The sequence below is a fragment of the Salvelinus fontinalis genome, chromosome 4, assembly GCF_029448725.1.
Source record: "Salvelinus fontinalis isolate EN_2023a chromosome 4, ASM2944872v1, whole genome shotgun sequence".
Classification (NCBI taxonomy): domain Eukaryota; kingdom Metazoa; phylum Chordata; class Actinopteri; order Salmoniformes; family Salmonidae; genus Salvelinus; species Salvelinus fontinalis.
The window spans coordinates 83,200,593-83,220,592 of NC_074668.1; the positions used below are offsets into that span (position 1 = coordinate 83,200,593).

At 48.7% G+C, this 20,000-nt stretch overlaps 1 protein-coding gene across 50 annotated transcripts in view; it reads left to right on the top strand.

Moving 5' to 3' along the window:
- The window catches only part of LOC129854524 (trichohyalin-like), a 15,899-nt gene extending 2,608 nt beyond the window's left edge, over positions 1-13,291 (top strand). Inside the window, exons 1-7 of one of the 50 annotated variants that reach the window (XM_055921657.1) lie at positions 1-3,950; positions 4,011-4,982; positions 5,073-5,208; positions 5,337-5,374; positions 5,489-5,564; positions 5,621-5,658; positions 5,727-13,291. The exon at positions 1-3,950 is cut by the window's left edge and continues 2,608 nt beyond it. In XM_055921657.1, coding sequence (XP_055777632.1) covers positions 10,345-11,301 — 957 coding nt within the window. In that variant the 5' untranslated portion in view covers positions 1-3,950; positions 4,011-4,982; positions 5,073-5,208; ... (2 more) ...; positions 5,621-5,658; positions 5,727-10,344 and the 3' untranslated portion in view covers positions 11,302-13,291. The other 49 variants (XM_055921646.1, XM_055921660.1, XM_055921663.1 and 46 more) reach the window with 49 other exon arrangements.
- Positions 13,292-20,000: the final 6,709 nt, after the last annotated feature.

Sequence of the window (20,000 nt, forward strand, 5' to 3'; positions counted from 1 at the left end):
GGCTCTCTCTCTCTCACACCACTCCAGTGTGTACCAGTTGAGCAGAGAGAACAGGGAGTTCCCTCTTAGCGTGAAGCCATTTAAGTACTAGGAACTCCTTATCTTTTTAAAAGCTTTTCGTGTCAAATGTCAATGAAAGCTGGTTTGTGTCTAATTACCTTTATTGACCATTGACATTTGACTTTAAAATGTATTTTGACTCGTAAGACCTTGACTGAACTTGAAAAGTAAACATTGCAGTGAATTGGTTAACATTGCTATGCTGATTAGTGTCCAAAAGTATTTAAAAAAATTATAATCAAGAGATCATCATACACATATTTTTTGGGGTTTCTTCTGCACTTAAATAATTGTAATGAACTTGAAAAAGGTTGCAGGGAGATGACAGCTTCTGTTCTATGTGTACTCTCCCGTCACGGAACACAGCTGAGAGCCAATGGAATAACAGCAGACAGTGTGCTGATAAGTGCTCAGCGTAATAATGAGTGTCTGAGTAGCTTCACAGTGTGTCTGCTGTAAGAGATAGTCACAGCAACCTGGAGCGCAGAGCTTCAGTACGAGACACTCAACGTGTCAATTAAGAATTAACCACACAGCACAGCAACCCTCCCTTCCCTTCAGGATCTAAAGACAGGGTCTACATCCCAAATGACGCCCTATTCCCTACATAGTGCACTACTTTGGTGCCCCGGTCTATTGGACTCTGGTCAAAAGTAGTGCACTATATAGGGAATAGGGTGCCATTTGGGAAGGTAAAACAGAGAACATTTTAAATGGCTGACACTGGAACATACCATTTCCTTTGTGGACTTTAAAGGGATACTTCACCCATTTTAAACATCGTATATCTCCATTAACTCCAGCATCATACCAGTGATACTGAACAGGATGTTCAAATAGGGATTGGTTTGAGTGCCCCTTTAAGTTGAAAGTAAGCATTGCTTTGAAACAAACTGCTCTCCTTTGGAATCAGAGAGAGAGCTAACAGGAGCCTCTCTCAAGGGGGATTGTGGGAACAGTTTTTAATGTTCACTGTTTTTCTCTTGTTTAACTCCTAAAGCACATGTTGCTACCCGGCTTAATGAGTTAGAGGTTTCCCTTTGTGAGGTAGTTGGTCAAAGTCTTCAGTCTGTACTATAGTACAGTAGTCAGTCTTCAGTCTGTACTATAGTACAGTGGTCAGTCTTCAGTCTGTACTATAGTACGGTGGTCAGTCTTCAGTCTGTACTATAGTACAGTAGTCGGTCTTCAGTCTGTACTATAGTACAGTAGGTAAAGTCTTCAGTCTGTACTATAGTACAGTAGGTAAAGTCTTCAGTCTGTACTATAGTACAGTAGTCAGTCTTCAGTCTGTACTATAGTACAGTAGTCGGTCTTCAGTCTGTACTATAGTACAGTAGGTAAAGTCTTCAGTCTGTACTATAGTACAGTAGTCAGTCTTCAGTCTGTACTATAGTACAGTAGTCAGTCTTCAGTCTGTACTATAGTACAGTAGTCAGTCTTCAGTCTGTACTATAGGACAGTAGTCAGTCTTCAGTCTGTACTATAGTACAGTAGTCAGTCTTCAGTCTGTACTATAGGACAGTAGTCAGTCTTCAGTCTGTACTATAGTACAGTAGTCAGTCTTCAGTCTGTACTATAGGACAGTAGTCAGTCTTCAGTCTGTACTATAGTACAGTAGTCAGTCTTCAGTCTGTACTATAGGACAGTAGTCAGTCTTCAGTCTGTACTATAGTACAGTAGTCAGTCTTCAGTCTGTACTATAGTACAGTAGGTAAAGTCTTCAGTCTGTACTATAGTACGGTGGTCAGTCTTCAGTCTGTACTATAGCACAGTAGTCAGTCTTCAGTCTGTACTATAGCACAGTAGTCAGTCTTCAGTCTGTACTATAGTACAGTAGTCAGTCTTCAGTCTGTACTATAGCACAGTACACGGTGGTGGCCAACATTAGCAGGGATCGTTCAGGTTACAGTGGAGCGTCACCAGACAGGCATTGTGTGATTTCCAGGAAAGGAGGAGGTTCTTTCCTGTGGAGCTAGAGTGACCACACACACACACACACACGCACACGCACACGCGCACGCGGAATAATGCATCTACAGCAATCTTTTATCTCACCTTCATTTGACCAGGAAGTCTCTTGAGGTTTGAACTATTCATCTCACCAGGAAGTCTCTTGAGGTTTGAACTATTCATCTCACCAGGAAGTCTCTTGAGGTTTGAGCTATTCATCTCACCAGGAAGTCTCTTGAGGTTTGAACTATTCTTCTCACCAGGAAGTCTCTTGAGGTTTGAACTATTCATCTTACCAGGAAGTCTCTTAAGGTTTGAACTATTCATCTCACCAGGAAGTCTCTTGAGGTTTTAACTATTAGTCTCCAACAACAATCTTTTATCTCACCTTCATTTGACCAGGAAGTCTCTTGAGGTTTGAATCAAATCAAATCAAATTTATTTATATAGCACATCTTACATCAGCTGATATCTCAAAGTGCTGTACAGAAACCCAGCCTAAAACCCCAAACAGCAAGCAATGCAGGTGTAGAAGCACGGTGGCTAGGAAAAACTCCCTAGAAAGGCCAAAACCTATGAAGAAACCTTAAGAGGAACCAGGAAATGAGGGGTGGCCAGTCCTCTTCTGGCTGTGCCGGGTGGAGATTATAACAGAACATGGCCAAGATGTTCAAATGTTCATAAATGACCAGCATGGTCAAATAATAGTAATTACAGTAGTTGTCGAGGGTGCAGCAAGTCAGCACCTCATTAGTAAATGTCAGTTGGCTTTTCATAGCCAATCATTAAGAGTATCTCTACCGCTCCTGCAGTCTCTAGAGAGTTGAAAACAGCAGGTCTGGGACAGGTAGCACGTCCGGTGAACAGGTCAGGGTTCCATAGCCGCAGGCAGAACAGTTGAAACTGGAGCAGCAGCACGGCCAGGTGGACTGGGGACAGCAAGGAGTCATCATGCCAGGTAGTCCTGAGGCATGGTCCTAGAGCTCAGGTCCTCCGAGAGAGAGAAAGAGAGAATTAGAGAGCGCATACTTAAATTCACACAGGACACCGGATAAGACAGAAGAAATACTCCAGATATAACAGACTGACCCTAACCCCCCGACACATAAACTACTGCAGCATAAATACTGGAGGCTGAGACAGGAGGGGTCAGGAGACACTGTGGCCCCATCCGATGATACCCCCGGACAGGGCCAAACAGGCAGGATATAACCCCACCCACTTTGCCAAAGCACATTTCTTCTCAAACAACAACCAGGATATTTCACCTTCATTTGACCAGGAAGTCTCTTGAGGTTTGAATGGTTTGTCTCCAACAACAACCAGGATATTTCACCTTCATTTGACCAGGAAGTCTCTTGAGGTTTGAATGGTTTGTCTCCAACAACAACCAGGATATTTCACCTTCATTTGACCAGGAAGTCTCTTGAGGTTTGAATGGTTTGTCTCCAACAGCAACCAGGAAATGTGTCCAGAACAGGATGGCCTTTCGTTGGCTTTAGTAAATATACATTAAGATTGAAAGTGTGCCAAGTTATTTTCTCCTCCTTTGTTTATCTGAATGTATTGTCTAGACTATAAGGGCCTGTACTATGGGTTACTATATATCCTATATATATATATATAATATTATCAAAACATTTTAGATTCTATAAGCATCCTAAGGATGGGTCCTGCTTCTGTAAGATACAATCAGCTCTCCAATTGACTGTCCGACTCTGGTATTTTCCTTTACAAACACATCAAGTCAAAGGCCACGTATATTTCACAGAACTACTATTAAAACCCTTTCCTGTCCACAGTGTCCAGTCTCCCAGTCTGCCACTACTAGGTAACACAGTGTCCAGTCTCCCAGTCTGCCACTACTAGGTAACACAGTGTCCAGTCTCCCAGTCTACCACTACTAGCTAACACAGTGTCCAGTCTGCCACTACTAGGTAACACAGTGTCCAGTCTGCCACTACTAGGTAACACAGTGTCCAGTCTGCCACTACTAGGTAACACAGTGTCCAGTCTCCCAGTCTGCCACTACTAGATAACACAGTGTCCAGTCTCCCAGTCTGTCACTACTAGGTAACACAGTGTCCAGTCTCCCAGTCTACTAGGTAACACAGTGTCCAGTCTCCCAGTCTATCACTACTAGGTAACACAGTGTCCAGTCTCCCAGTCTACTAGGTAACACAGTGTCCAGTCTCCCAGTCTACCACTACTAGGTAACACAGTGTCCAGTCTCCCAGTCTACTAGGTAACACAGTGTCCAGTCTCCCAGTCTACCACTACTAGGTAACACAGTGTCCAGTCTCCCAGTCTATCACTACTAGGTAACACAGTGTCCAGTCTCCCAGTCTGCCACTACTAGGCAACACAGTGTCCTGTCTCCCAGTCTACTAGGTAACACAGTGTCCAGTCTCCCAGTCTGCCACTACTAGCTAACACAGTGTCCATTCTCCCAGTCTACCACTACTAGGTAACACAGTGTCCTGTCTCCCAGTCTACCAGGTAACACAGTGTCCAGTCTCCCAGTCTACCACTACTAGGTAACACAGTGTCCAGTCTCCCAGTCTATCACTACTAGGTAACACAGTGTCCAGTCTCCCAGTCTGCCACTACTAGGTAACACAGTGTCCAGTCTCCCAGTCTACCACTACTAGGTAACACAGTGTCCAGTCTCCCAGTCTACTAGGTAACACAGTGTCCAGTCTCCCAGTCTACCACTACTAGGTAACACAGTGTCCTGTCTCCCAGTCTACTAGGTAACACAGTGTCCAGTCTCCCAGTCTACCACTACTAGGTAACACAGTGTCCAGTCTCCCAGTCTACTAGGTAACACAGTGTCCAGTCTCCCAGTCTACCACTACTAGGTAACACAGTGTCCAGTCTCCCAGTCTACCACTACTAGGTAACACAGTGTCCAGTCTCCCAGTCTGCCACTACTAGGTAACACAGTGTCCAGTCTCCCAGTCTACTAGGTAACACAGTGTCCAGTCTGCCACTACTAGGTAACACAGTGTCCAGTCTGCCACTACTAGGTAACACAGTGTCCAGTCTGCCACTACTAGGTAACACGGTGTCCAGTCTCCCAGTCTACCACTACTAGGTAACACAGTGTCCAGTCTGCCACTACTAGGTAACACAGTGTCCAGTCTGCCACTACTAGGTAACACAGTGTCCAGTCTCCCAGTCTACCACTACTAGGTAACACAGTGTCCAGTCTGCCACTACTAGGTAACACGGTGTCCAGTCTCCCAGTCTACCACTACTAGGTAACACAGTGTCCAGTCTGCCACTACTAGGTAACACAGTGTCCAGTCTGCCACTACTAGGTAACACAGTGTCCAGTCTCCCAGTCTATCACTACTAGGTAACACAGTGTCCAGTCTCCCAGTCTATCACTACTAGGTAACACAGTGTCCAGTCTCCCAGTCTATCACTACTAGGTAACACAGTGTCCTGTCTCCCAGTCTATCACTACTAGGTAACACAGTATCCAGTCTCCCAGTCTATCACTACTAGGTAACACAGTGTCCAGTCTCCCAGTCTATCACTACTAGGTAACACAGTCTCCCAGTCTACTAGGTAACACAGTCTCCCAGTCTATCACTACTAGGTAACACAGTGTCCAGTCTCCCAGTCTATCACTACTAGGTAACACAGTGTCCAGTCTACCACTACTAGGTAACACAGTGTCCTGTCTCCCAGTCTACCACTACTAGGTAACACAGTGTCCAGTCTCCCAGTCTGCTAGGTAACACAGTGTCCAGTCTCCCAGTCTACCACTACTAGGTAACACAGTGTCCAGTCTCCCAGTCTACTAGGTAACACAGTGTCCAGTCTCCCAGTCTACCACTACTAGGTAACACAGTATCCAGTCTCCCAGTCTACTAGGTAACACAGTGTCCAGTCTCCCAGTCTACTAGGTAACACAGTGTCCAGTCTCCCAGTCTGCCACTACTAGGTAACACAGTGTCCAGTCTCCCAGTCTATCACTACTAGGTAACACAGTGTCCAGTCTCCCAGTCTATCACTACTAGGTAACACAGTGTCCAGTCTCCCAGTCTGCCACTACTAGGTAACACAGTGTCCAGTCTCCCAGTCTACCACTACTAGGTAACACAGTATCCAGTCTCCCAGTCTACCACTACTAGCTAACACAGTGTCCATTCTCCCAGTCTATCACTACTAGGTAACACAGTGTCCAGTCTCCCAGTCTATCACTACTAGGTAACACAGTGTCCAGTCTCCCAGTCTATCACTACTAGGTAACACAGTGTCCAGTCTCCCAGTCTACTAGGTAACACAGTGTCCAGTCTCCCAGTCTCCCACTACTAGGTAACACAGTGTCCAGTCTCCCAGTCTATCACTACTAGGTAACACAGTGTCCAGTCTCCCAGTCTATCACTACTAGGTAACACAGTGTCCAGTCTCCCAGTCTATCACTACTAGGTAACACAGTGTCCAGTCTCCCGGTCTACCACTACTAGGTAACACAGTGTCCAGTCTCCCAGTCTACTAGGTAACACAGTGTCCAGTCTCCCAGTCTATCACTACTAGGTAACACAGTGTCCAGTCTCCCAGTCTATCACTACTAGGTAACACAGTGTCCAGTCTCCCAGTCTGCCACTACTAGGTAACACAGTGTCCAGTCTCCCAGTCTACCACTACTAGGTAACACAGTGTCCAGTCTCCCAGTCTACCACTACTAGGTAACACAGTGTCCAGTCTCCCAGTCTACTAGGTAACACAGTGTCCAGTCTCCCAGTCTGCCACTACTAGGTAACACAGTGTCCAGTCTCCCAGTCTACCACTACTAGGTAACACAGTATCCAGTCTCCCAGTCTACTAGGTAACACAGTGTCCAGTCTCCCAGTCTACTAGGTAACACAGTGTCCAGTCTCCCAGTCTACTAGGTAACACAGTGTCCAGTCTCCCAGTCTACTAGGTAACACAGTGTTCAGTCTCCCAGTCTACTAGGTAACACAGTGTCCAGTCTCCCAGTCTACCACTACTAGGTAACACAGTGTCCAGTCTCCCAGTCTACTAGGTAACACAGTGTCCAGTCTCCCAGTCTTCCACTACTAGCTAACACAGTCTCCCAGTCTACTAGGTAACACAGTGTCCAGTCTCCCAGTCTATCACTACTAGGTAACACAGTGTCCAGTCTCCCAGTCTACCACTACTAGGTAACACAGTGTCCAGTCTCCCAGTCTACCACTACTAGGTAACACAGTGTCCAGTCTCCCAGTCTACTAGGTAACACAGTGTCCAGTCTCCCAGTCTATCACTACTAGGTAAAACAGTGTCCAGTCTCCCAGTCTATCACTACTAGGTAACACAGTGTCCAGTCTCCCAGTCTGCCACTACTAGGTAACACAGTGTCCAGTCTCCCAGTCTGCCACTACTACCTAACACAGTGTCCTGTCTCCCAGTCTATCACTACTAGGTAACACAGTGTCCAGTTTCCCAGTCTACTAGGTAACACAGTGTCCAGTCTCCCAGTCTACTAGGTAACACAGTGTCCAGTCTCCCAGTCTGCCACTACTAGCTAACACAGTGTCCATTCTCCCAGTCTACTAGGTAACACAGTGTCCAGTCTCCCAGTCTACTAGGTAACACAGTGTCCAGTCTCCCAGTCTACTAGGTAACACAGTGTCCAAACTAACTCTTACCCCTTTAGTACGAATATAAAATACATTAGGTCTACTTTACAATATTACAACAAACCAGGCTTTCTTTTGTATCAATATCATGCAAATTATTAGGCCAGTAACCAGCAGGTAGCTTAGTGGTTAGAGTGTTGGGCCAGTAACCAGCAGGTAGCCTAGTGGTTAGAGCGTTGGGCTAGTAACCAGCAGGTAGCCTAGTGGTTAGAGCGTTGGGCCAGTAACCAGCAGGTAGCCTAGTGGTTAGAGTGGAGGGGCGGCAGGTAGCCTAGTGGTTAGAGTGTTGGACTAGTAACCAGCAGGTAGCCTAGTGGTTAGAGCGTTGGGCCAGTAACCAGCAGGTAGACTAGTGGATAGAGCGTTGGGCCAGTAACCAGCAGGTATCTTAGTGGTTAGAGCGTTGGGCCAGTAACCAGCAGGTAGCCTAGTGGTTAGAGCGTTGGGCCAGTAACCAGCAGGTAGCCTAGTGGATAGAGCGTTGGGCCAGTAACCAGCAGGTAGCTTAGTGGTTAGAGCGTTGGGCCAGTAACCAGCAGGTAGCCTAGTGGTTAGAGCGTTGGGCCAGTAACCAGCAGGTAGCCTAGTGGTTAGAGCGTTGGGCCAGTAACCAGCAGGTAGCCTAGTGGTTAGAGTGTTGGGACCAGTAACCAGCAGGTAGCCTAGTGGATAGAGCATTGGACCAGTAACCAGCAGGTAGCCTAGTGGTTAGAGCGTTGGGCCAGTAACCAGCAGGTAGCCTATTGGTTAGAGCGTTGGACTAGTAACCAGCAGGTAGCCTAGTGGTTAGAGCGTTGGGCCAGTAACCAGCAGGTAGCCTAGTGGTTACAGCATTAGGCCAGTAACCAGCAGGTAGCCTAGTGGTTAGAGCGTTGGACTAGTAACCAGCAGGTAGCCTAGTGGTTAGAGCGTTGGACTAGTAACCAGCAGGTAGCCTAGTGGTTAGAGCGTTGGACTAGTAACCAGCAGGTAGCCTAGTGGTTAGAGCGTTGGACTAGTAACCAGCAGGTAGCCTAGTGGTTAGAGCGTTGGGCTAGTAACCAGCAGGTAGACTAGTGGTTAGAGCGTTGGGCCAGTAACCAGCAGGTAGACTAGTGGTTAGAGCGTTGGGCCAGTAACCAGCAGGTAGCCTAGTGGTTAGAGTGTTGGACTAGTAACCAGCAGGTAGCCTAGTGGTTAGAGCGTTGGGTCAGTAACCAGCAGGTAGCCTAGTGGTTAGAGCATTGGGCCAGTAACCAGCAGGTAGTCTAGTGGTTAGAGCGTTGGGCCAGTAACCAGCAGGTAGCCTAGTGGTTAGAGCGTTGGACTAGTAACCAGCAGGCAGCCTAGTGGTTAGAGCGTTGGGCCAGTAACCAGCAGGTAGCCTAGTGGTTAGAGCGTTGGACTAGTAACCAGCAGGCAGCCTAGTGGTTAGAGCGTTGGGCCAGTAACCAGCAGGTAGCCTAGTGGTTAGAGCGTTGGGACTAGTAACCAGCAGGCAGCCTAGTGGTTAGAGCATTGGGCCAGTAACCAGCAGGTAGCCTAGTGGTTAGAGCGTTGGGCCAGTAACCAGCAGGTAGCCTAGTGGTTAGAGCGTTGGGTCAGTAACCAGCAGGTAGCCTAGTGGTTAGAGCATTGGGCCAGTAACCAGCAGGTAGTCTAGTGGTTAGAGCGTTGGGCCAGTAACCAGCAGGTAGCCTAGTGGTTAGAGCGTTGGACTAGTAACCAGCAGGCAGCCTAGTGGTTAGAGCGTTGGGCCAGTAACCAGCAGGTAGCCTAGTGGTTAGAGCGTTGGACTAGTAACCAGCAGGCAGCCTAGTGGTTAGAGCGTTGGGCCAGTAACCAGCAGGTAGCCTAGTGGTTAGAGCGTTGGGACTAGTAACCAGCAGGCAGCCTAGTGGTTAGAGCATTGGGCCAGTAACCAGCAGGTAGCCTAGTGGTTAGAGCGTTGGGCCAGTAACCAGCAGGTAGCCTAGTGGTTAGAGCGTTGGGTCAGTAACCAGCAGGTAGCCTAGTGGTTAGAGTGTTGGGACCAGTAACCAGCAGGTAGACTAGTGGTTAGAGCGTTGGGCCAGTAACCAGCAGGTAGCCTAGTGGTTAGAGCGTTGGGACCAGTAACCAGCAGGTAGCCTAGTGGTTAGAGCGTTGGGACCAGTAACCAGCAGGTAGACTAGTGGTTAGAGCGTTGGGCCAGTAACCAGCAGGTAGACTAGTGGTTAGAGCGTTGGGCCAGTAACCAGCAGGCAGCCTAGTGGTTAGAGTGTTGGACTAGTAACTGAAAGGTTGCTAGATCAAATCCCAGAGCTGACAAGGTACTAATCTGTCGTTCTGCCCCTGAACAAGGCAGTTAACCCACTGTTCCCCGGTTTGGCAGTCATTTTAAATCATTTGTTCTTAACTGACTTGCCTGGTTAAATAAATAATAATTGTGACTGTAATGGTGGGTATAATTCCCTGGGGATTTGAGATGTTGACCTGTTTTATATGGAAGCTCTTTCCTGACACCTAAAAAATAAAATACATAAAGAGCATACATATTCTGTCCTGTTTCTTCATGTGTAGCGTCGTGTGGTGATTTAAATATATCCACCATGAGGGAAATCAGCACGGCAGCACCGCCGGCTAACGTGTGGCACTTTGGATTTGACACAAAAAGCGTTGAAAAGAAAGACAAAGTGATGTTGTGTTTGTTTCCATGGAGAGGAGAGGGAAGTCAGTAGGGCTGATTCACCTCATGTGTTGGTTGGCAGGATGTTTTGGTTTCGTCCTCCCTAGGAGCCAGGAGTTTATCCAGGTGTTTATCCGGGAGTTTAGCCAGGAGTTTAGCCAGGAGTTTAGCCAGGAGTTTATCCAGGAGTTTATCCGGGAGTTTATCCGGGAGTTTAGCCAGGAGTTTAGCCAGGAGTTTAGCCAGGAGTTTATCCAGGAGTTTATCCAGGAGTTTATCCAGGAGTTTAGCCAGGAGTTTATCCGGGAGTTTATCCGGGAGTTTATCCGGGAGTTTATCCAGGAGTTTAGCCAGGAGTTTATCCAGGAGTTTATCCGGGAGTTTATCCGGGAGTTTAGCCAGGAGTTTAGCCAGGAGTTTATCCAGGAGTTTATCCAGGTGTTTATCCGGGAGTTTAGCCAGGAGTTTAGCCAGGAGTTTAGCCAGGAGTTTATCCAGGAGTTTATCCGGGAGTTTATCCGGGAGTTTAGCCAGGAGTTTAGCCAGGAGTTTAGCCAGGAGTTTAGCCAGGAGTTTATCCAGGAGTTTATCCAGGAGTTTATCCAGGAGTTTAGCCAGGAGTTTATCCGGGAGTTTATCCGGGAGTTTATCCGGGAGTTTAGCCAGGAGTTTAGCCAGGAGTTTATCCAGGAGTTTATCCAGGAGTTTATCCGGGAGTTTAGCCAGGAGTTAATCCAGGAGTTTATCCAGGAGTTTATCCGGGAGTTTAGCCAGGTGTTTAGCCGGGAGTTTATCCAGGAGTTTATCCGGGAGTTTAGCCAGGAGTTTATCCAGGAGTTTATCCAGGAGTTTATCCGGGAGTTTAGCCAGGAGTTTAGCCGGGAGTTTATCCAGGAGTTTATCCGGGAGTTTAGCCAGGAGTTTATCCAGGAGTTTAGCCAGGAGTTTAGCCAGGAGTTTATCCAAAAATGTATCCAGGAGTAAAACAATATGACCTGGTTAGAAACAATCTGGTCCCATCAGCTGATTTATTACTATGTCGTACCCAGAGTTTTCCCTGGTTAAGTTAGCCTGCCAGAATAGGGAAAAAACTCTGGGCCCCAGGAAAACACCCCCCCCCCCTGCCCCCACCACTCTGGGACCTGTGGTGCCACCTCTGAAATCACCAGACAATGTTACACATGAGAAAACATATCCTGTTTGAATGATCTACTATCTCAACATGATGACTTAGTTTGACTTGCGTATCTAAACACTTTTGACTTACATGTCTCAACATTTTTGGGCTTCCATAGATTCACGTGGCTCAGTGCAGCCGGGCAGGCAGGCGGCAGCTACTGCGACAATTTCAGAATGTACAGTAACAGGCTGTTACTGTAATTTCAGAATGTACAGTAACAAGCTGTTACTGTAATTTCAGAATGTACAGTAACAGGCTGTTACTGTAATTTCAGAATGTACAGTAACATGCTGCTACTGCAATTTCAGAATGTACAGTTCAGAATGTACAGTAACAAGCTGTTACTGTAATTTCAGAATGTACAGTAACATGCTGCTACTGCAATTTCAGAATGTACAGTTCAGAATGTACAGTAACAGGCTGTTACTGTAATTTCAGAATGTACAGTAACAGGCTGTTACTGTAATTTCAGAATGTACAGTAACAGGCTGTTACTGCAATTTCAGAATGTACAGTAACAGGCTGTTACTGTAATTTCAGAATGTACAGTAACAGGCTGTTACTGCAATTTCAGAATGTACAGTTCAGAATGTACAGAAACAGGCTGTTACTGTAATTTCAGAATGTACAGTAACAGGCTGTTACTGTAATTTCAGAATGTACAGTAACATGCTGCTACTGCAATTTCAGAATGTACAGTTCAGAATGTACAGTAACATGCTGTTACTGTAATTTTAGAATGTACAGTAACAGGCTGTTACTGTAATTTCAGAATGTACAGTAACAGGCTGTTACTGTAATTTCAGAATGTACAGTAACAGGCTGTTACTTGCAATTCCACAATTCCAGAATTTCAACCGTTTCAAAAAGCATTGCCCTGCTATTACAATTTTGACTGAAACGAGTGTTGAGCGGAAGAAGACAATTTTGTTTCCAATGCCGTGCTCGGCGCGAGGAGCAACTGTCTGTTGAGTGTGTGGTGCTGAAACCTCCGGAGGTAGCTCTCCAGACGTTTACACCACAGTCTCTGAAGAACCTCTAGAAAACGTCCCTTTGCTATCGTCAATAGTCCGACACCCCCCCTGCCCAACTCCCTTCCTCTCTCCCAGCCCTCCAAGACACAGGCCAGTTGAGGGACGTACATTTTAAGCCCTTAGGAGCTTTATTAATAAAGAGCATTAGAGACGGAAAAGTACCAGGGATGAGTCCAGAATGGTACCCTGTTCCCTATATAGTGCACTATTTTTGAGGGATTCCCTATGGGCCCGGGTCAAATGTAGTGCACTATATAGGGATAGTAGGCTACCATTTAGGACACCCTCCTCCATCTCCAGAAGGAACGAATCAGCGTAGTTTTTACCCAGCAACAGGCAGCAGTAGCCAGGCTTTAGCAGAGTAGGGTCTGCATCCCAAACGGCACCTTTTGACCTGGGACCATAGAGCTATGTTCAAAAGTAGTGCACTATGTAGGGAATAGGGTGCTGTTTGGGATGTAGATTAGATGTCTGACTGCCAAATCCACATTTTCACTCGCTCTGAATAGTGTGTGTCGTCCATCTCCTCCCATCTCCTCCCATCTGTCTCTCCCAGCTCTCTCTCTAACTCTCTCTCTCCCAGCTCTCTCTCTCCCAGCTCTCTCTCTCCCAGCTCTCTCTCTCTCTCTTTCGCACTCTCTCTCTCTCTCTCTCTCTCTCTCTCTCTCTCTCTCTCTCTCTCTCTCTCTCTCTCTCTCTCTCTCTCTCTCTCTCTCTCTCTCTCTCTCTCTCTCTCTCTCTCTCTCTCTTACTCTCTCTCGTCTCCTCTCTCTCTCTCTCTCTCTCTCTCTCTCTCTCTCTCTCTCTCTCTCTCTCTCTCTCTTACTCTCTCTCGTCTCCTCTCTCTCTCTCTTTCTCTCTCTCTCTCTCTCTCTCTCTCTCTCTCTCTCTCTCTCTCTCTCTCTCTCTCTCTCTCTCTCTCTCTCTCTGTCTTTCTTCTCTGGTCTTTCTGTCTCTCTCTCTCTCCTTGTGCATTTCTCTCTCTTTCTCTCTCTCTTCCTGTCCCTCCCCCTGTAGACACCATGCCAGGTTACAGATCCAGAGAGTCCAACGCTCAGTCAGTCGGTCAGTCAGTCATTCAGTCAGTCAGTCAGAAGGTCAGTGTGCCTGTCCCTTCACTCTGTTGGCAGGCCACATGACAGCCCTGGTCAGGGCCAGATTGATACTCACTGTGAGTTCTGGCTGTAGAGAGCGGTGGTGAGGATGGGTGGTGGGCTGTGTGTGTAGCCCCTCTCCTCTCCATGGAAACAAACCCAACCCTGGTGTAATACAATCCCTAGTGTTATCCACCCTGACTCCCCTCTCCTCTCCATGGAAACAAACCCAACCCTGGTGTATTACAATCCCTAGTGTTATCCACCCTGACACCCCTCTCGTCTCCATGGAAACAAACCCAACCCTGGTGTATTACAATCCCTAGTGTTATCCACCCTGACTCCCCTCTCCTCTCCATGGAAACAAACCCAACCCTGGTGTGTTACAATCCCTAGTGTTATCCACCCTGACTCCTCTCTCGTCTCCATGGAAACAAACCCAACCCTGGTGTGTTACAATCCCTAGTGTTATCCACCCTGACTCCCCTCTCCATGGAAACAAACCCAACCCTGGTGTGTTACAATCCCTAGTGTTATCCACCCTGACTCTCCTCTCCATGGAAACAAACCCAACCCTGGTGTGTTACAATCCCTAGTGTTATCCACCCTGACTCCTCTCCCCTCTCCATGGAAACAAACCCAACCCTGGTGTGTTACAATCCCTAGTGTTATCCACCCTGACTCCCCTCTCCTCTCCATGGAAACAAACCCAACCCTGGTGTATTACAATCCCTAGTGTTATCCACCCTGACTCCCCTCTCCTCTCCATGGAAACAAACCCAACCCTGGTGTATTACAATCCCTAGTGTTATCCACCCTGACTCCCCTCTCCTCTCCATGGAAACAAACCCAACCCTGGTGTATTACAATCCCTAGTGTTATCCACCCTGACTCCTCTCTCCTCTCCATGGAAACAAACCCAACCCTGGTGTATTACAATCCCTAGTGTTATCCACCCTGACTCCTCTCCCCTCTCCATGGAAACAAACCCAACCCTGGTGTATTACAATCCCTAGTGTTATCCACCCTGACTCCCCTCTCCTCTCCATGGAAACAAACCCAACCCTGGTGTATTACAATCCCTAGTGTTATCCACCCTGACTCCTCTCTCCTCTCCATGGAAACAAACCCAACCCTGGTGTGTTACAATCCCTAGTGTTATCCACCCTGACTCCCCTCTCCATGGAAACAAACCCAACCCTGGTGTATTACAATCCCTAGTGTTATCCACCCTGACTCCCTGTTACGATAATCCTCCTCCTCTTCATCAGAAGAGGAGGAGCAGGGATTGAACCAAGGTGCAGCGCGTTGAAATGACATGATGATTTTATTTAACAAGACAAAACGGACTATACTTGAAAATGATACAAAATAACAAAACGAAAGTAGACAGACCTGAACGACGAACTTACATACAACGTGAAGAACGAAATGAACAGGAACAGACTACATGACAATGAACAAACCGTAAACAGTCCCGTATGGTGCAAACATTGACACAGACACAGGAGACAACCACCCACAAACAAACAGTGTGAATGCCCTACCTAAATATGACTCTTGATTAGAGGAAAATGCAAACCACCTGCCTCTAATCAAGAGCCATACCAGGCAAACCAAAACCAACATAGAAACGAATAACATAGACTGCCCACCCAAAACACATGCCCTGACCATAAACACATAAAAACAACATAAAACAGGTCAGGACTGTTACAGTACCCCCCCCTCAAGATGCGCACGCCGGGCGCACAAGCACAAAGTCCAGGGGAGGGTCCGGGTGGGCAGTTGACCACGGTGGTGGTTCCGGCTCAGGACGCTGTCCCCTTACCACCTTAGTCACTCCCCTCTTCTGTCTACCCCTTCTAATGACCACCCTAAAACCACTTTCCCCTAAATAAACGGCCAACACCGGAACAAGGGGCAGCACCGGGACAAGGGGCAGCACCGGGACAAGGGGCAGCACCGGAACAAGGGGCAGCACCAGGATAAGGGGCAGCACCAGGATAAGGGGCAGCACCAGGACAAGGGGCAGCACCGGGACAAGGGGCAGCACCGGGACAAGGGGCAGCACCGGGACAAGGGGCAACACCGGGACAAGGGGCAGATCCCGGCTGAAGGACTCTGGCAGGTCCTGTTTGGACGGCTCTGGCAGGTCCATGCAGGCTGACGGCTCTCGACGCTCATGGCAGACTGACGGCTCTCTACGCTCATGGCAGACTGACGGCTCTCGACGCTCATGGCAGGCTGACGGCTCTCGACGCTCATGGCGCTCTGACGGCTCTGGCTGCTCATGGCTCTCTGACGGCTCTGGCTGCTCATGGCTCACTGACGGCTCTGGCTGCTCATGGCTTGCTGACGGCTCTGGCTGCTCATGGCTCGCTGGCGGCTCTGGCAGATCCTGTCTGGTTGGCGGCTCTGGCAGATCCTGTCTGGTTGGCGGCTCTGGCAGATCCCGTCTGGTTGGCGGCTCTGGCAGATCCTGTCTGGTTGGCGGCTCTGGCAGATCCTGTCTGGCGGGCGGCTCTAGCGGCTCCTGTCTGGCTGACGGCTCTAGCGGCTCCTGTCTGGCCGACGGCTCTGTAGGCTCATGGCAGACGGGCGGCTTTGCAGGCTCATGGCAGACGGGCGGCTTTGCAGGCTCCTGGCAGACGGATGGCTCAGATGGCGCTGGGGAGACGGATGGCTCAGATGGCGCTAGGGAGACGGATGGCTCAGATGGCGCTGGGGAGACGGATGGCTCAGATGGCGCTGGGGAGACGGATGGCTCAGATGGCGCTGGGGAGACGGATGGCTCTGGCCGGATATGGCGCACTGTAGACCTGGTGCGTGGTGCCGGAACTGGAGGCACCGTGCTAATGACAAGCACCTTCCTACTAGTGCGGGGAGCAGGGACAGGGCACACTGTATTCTCAAAGCCTACTCTATCCCTGATGCGTGGTACCGGCACTGGTGACGCCGGGCTGAGGACAAGCACATCAGGATTAGTAGGGGGAGAATATACAGTGTGTACAGGGCTCTGGAGACGCACTGGTAGCTTAGTGCGTGGGCCCGGAACTGGAGGCACCGGGCTAAATACACGCACCACAGGGAGAGTGCGTGGAGGAGGAACAGGGCTCAGGATACGCACTGGTAGCCTAGTGCATAGTGTAGACACTGTAGGTACTAGGCTGGGGCGGGGAGGTGGTGCCGGAAATACCGGACCGTGGAGGCGTACTGGCACTCTTGAGCATTGAACCTGCCCAACCTTACCTGGTTGAATGCTCCCGGTTGCCCGACCAGTGCGGGGAGGTGGAATAACCCGCACCGGCCTATGTAGGCGAACCGGGGAAACCATGCGTAAGGCAGGTGCCATGTATGCCGGCCCGAGGAGACGCACTGGAGACCAGACGCGTTGAGCCGGCCTCATGACACCTGGCTCAATGCCCAATCTAGCCCTCCCAGTGCGGGGAGGTGGAATAACCCGCACTGGGCTATGCACTCGTACAGGAGACACCGTGCGCTCTACTGCGTAACACGGCGCCTGCCCGTACTCCCGCTCTCCACGGTAAGCCTGGGAAGTGGGCGCAGGTCTCCTACCTGCCCTTGGCCCACTACCCTTTAGCCCCCCCCCAAGAAATTTTTGGGAGTTACTCACGGGCTTTTTCGGCTTCCGTGCCAGACGCGTTCCCTCATAGCTCCGGTTCCTCTCTCCGGTAGCCTCCGCTCTCCTCAGTGCCTCCAGCTGTTCCCATGGGAGGCGATCTCTACCAGCTAGGATCTCCTCCCATGTGTAGACACCCTTTCCGTCCAAAACATCGTCCCATGTCCATTGCTCCTTCTTTTCCTGTCCCTTTCTCCTTTGACTCCGCTGCTTGGCTCTGGGTTGGTGGGTGGTTCTGTTACGATAATCCTCCTCCTCTTCATCAGAAGAGGAGGAGCAGGGATTGAACCAAGGTGCAGCGCGTTGAAATGACATGATGATTTTATTTAACAAGACAAAACGGACTATACTTGAAAATGATACAAAATAACAAAACGAAAGTAGACAGACCTGAACGACGAACTTACATACAACGTGAAGAACGAAATGAACAGGAACAGACTACATGACAATGAACAAACCGTAAACAGTCCCGTATGGTGCAAACATTGACACAGACACAGGAGACAACCACCCACAAACAAACAGTGTGAATGCCCTACCTAAATATGACTCTTGATTAGAGGAAAATGCAAACCACCTGCCTCTAATCAAGAGCCATACCAGGCAAACCAAAACCAACATAGAAACGAATAACATAGACTGCCCACCCAAAACACATGCCCTGACCATAAACACATAAAAACAACATAAAACAGGTCAGGACTGTTACACTCCCCTCTCCATGGAAACAAACCCAACCCTGGTGTGTTACAATCCCTAGTGTTATCCACCCTGACTCCTCTCTCGTCTCCATGGAAACAAACCCAACCCTGGTGTGTTACAATCCCTAGTGTTATCCACCCTGACTCCCCTCTCCATGGAAACAAACCCAACCCTGGTGTATTACAATCCCTAGTGTTATCCACCCTGACTCCCCTCTCCATGGAAACAAACCCAACCCTGGTGTGTTACAATCCCTAGTGTTATCCACCCTGACTCCCCTCTCCTCTCCATGGAAACAAACCCAACCCTGGTGTGTTACAATCCCTAGTGTTATCCACCCTGACTCCCCTCTCCATGGAAACAAACCCAACCCTGGTGTATTACAATCCCTAGTGTTATCCACCCTGACTCCCCTCTCCATGGAAACAAATCAGGTTAACTCAGTCAGTATTCTCATCAGGTTAACTCAGTCAGTATTCTCATCAGGTTAAACCAGTCATTATTCTCATCAGGTTAACTTAGTCAGTATTCTCATCAGGTTAACTCAGTCAGTATTCTCATCAGGTTAACTCAGTCAGTATTCTCATCAGGTTAAAACTCAGTCAGTATTCTCATCAGGTTAACTCAGTCAGTATTCTCCATTGACGAAGGTGATCTGTTCTCCAGCTTTAAAGAGTTAACCATATTGGATTTCACGTGAGGAAAGCAAACAAGCGTTTGATGTGTCAAAGCCAGTCAGAGCCAGCCCTGCGTCTGGTAGTTAGACTATATCCTTACTAATAAAACAACTGTAATGTATATGGGTTTATGTGATACAGACTAACTGAAACAGAGAGGTCTTTCTCCCTGCTGACCCACCATATTGACTTTGTACAGGGAGGTTTGTACGGTTCCTAGACTGTACACACGCACGCACGCACACACACGCACACACACACACACACACACACACACACACACACACACACACACACACACACACACACACACACACACACACACACACACACACACACACACACACACACACACACACACACACACACACACACACACACACACACACACACACACGTAGGCAGGCACGCTCACACTGAGAGTAATGAATCAGATGGTCTGGGCTCCATGTCACCACAGAAGAAAAGGAGCATTCAGCAGATTGAGGAGAGGAGGGATGGATGGGGAGAGGAGAGGAGGGGAGGAGGGGAGGGATGGAGAGGAGGAGGGGAGAGGAGGGATGGAGGGGGAGAGGAGAGGAGAGGATGGATGAGAGGAGGATGGAGGGGGAGAGGAGAGGAGAGTAGAGGAGAGGAGAGGAGAGGAGGCGGCAAGGGGGGGGGGGGGGGGGGGGGACTGTTGTGTCTCCTCTGAGCCCTGCACCTCATTGTAACCAACACCCCCCTCAGCCTGTTGTGTCTCCTTTGAGTCCTCTGTGGGAGCCAGTTTCACCAAAACATCAGCATTGGAGGGGCAACTGGCCTCTGGGACTGGTGCCATTGTGCATCCGATGGCTTCGTTTGTGCTGTCAACAGCAGCACAGTTGAGGGTTTGCCACATACTGTATAATGTGTTACGTATAAAGCTCTTTGTATTAAATCATCTCTAGGCCCCAGTACTAAAAAAACAACATGATCATGGTATTATGGTGATTGCTAGCAGCGTCCTTTACTAGCTGTGTTAACCTTCCCCTCCTTTTAGGTTAACTAGCGTTGCACAGACTAATGCCAGGGTGAAGTGTCTTTCTCCCAGGCCACAGCAGAGAAGAGCAGGGCGAGGTTAAAATGGGTTAGACCAAACTAGACGAGAGAAGAACAAGGCTAGGTTAAGATGGGTTAGACCAGACAAGACGAGAGCAGAGCAAGGTGAGTTTGAGATGGCTTAGACGAGACTAGATGAGAGCAGAGCAGAGCCAGGTTAAGATGAGTTAGACCAGACTAGATGAGAGCAGAACAGAGCAAGGTTAAGATGGCTTAGACCAGACCAGATGAGAGCAGAGCAGAACCAGGTTAAGATGGCTTAGACCAAAC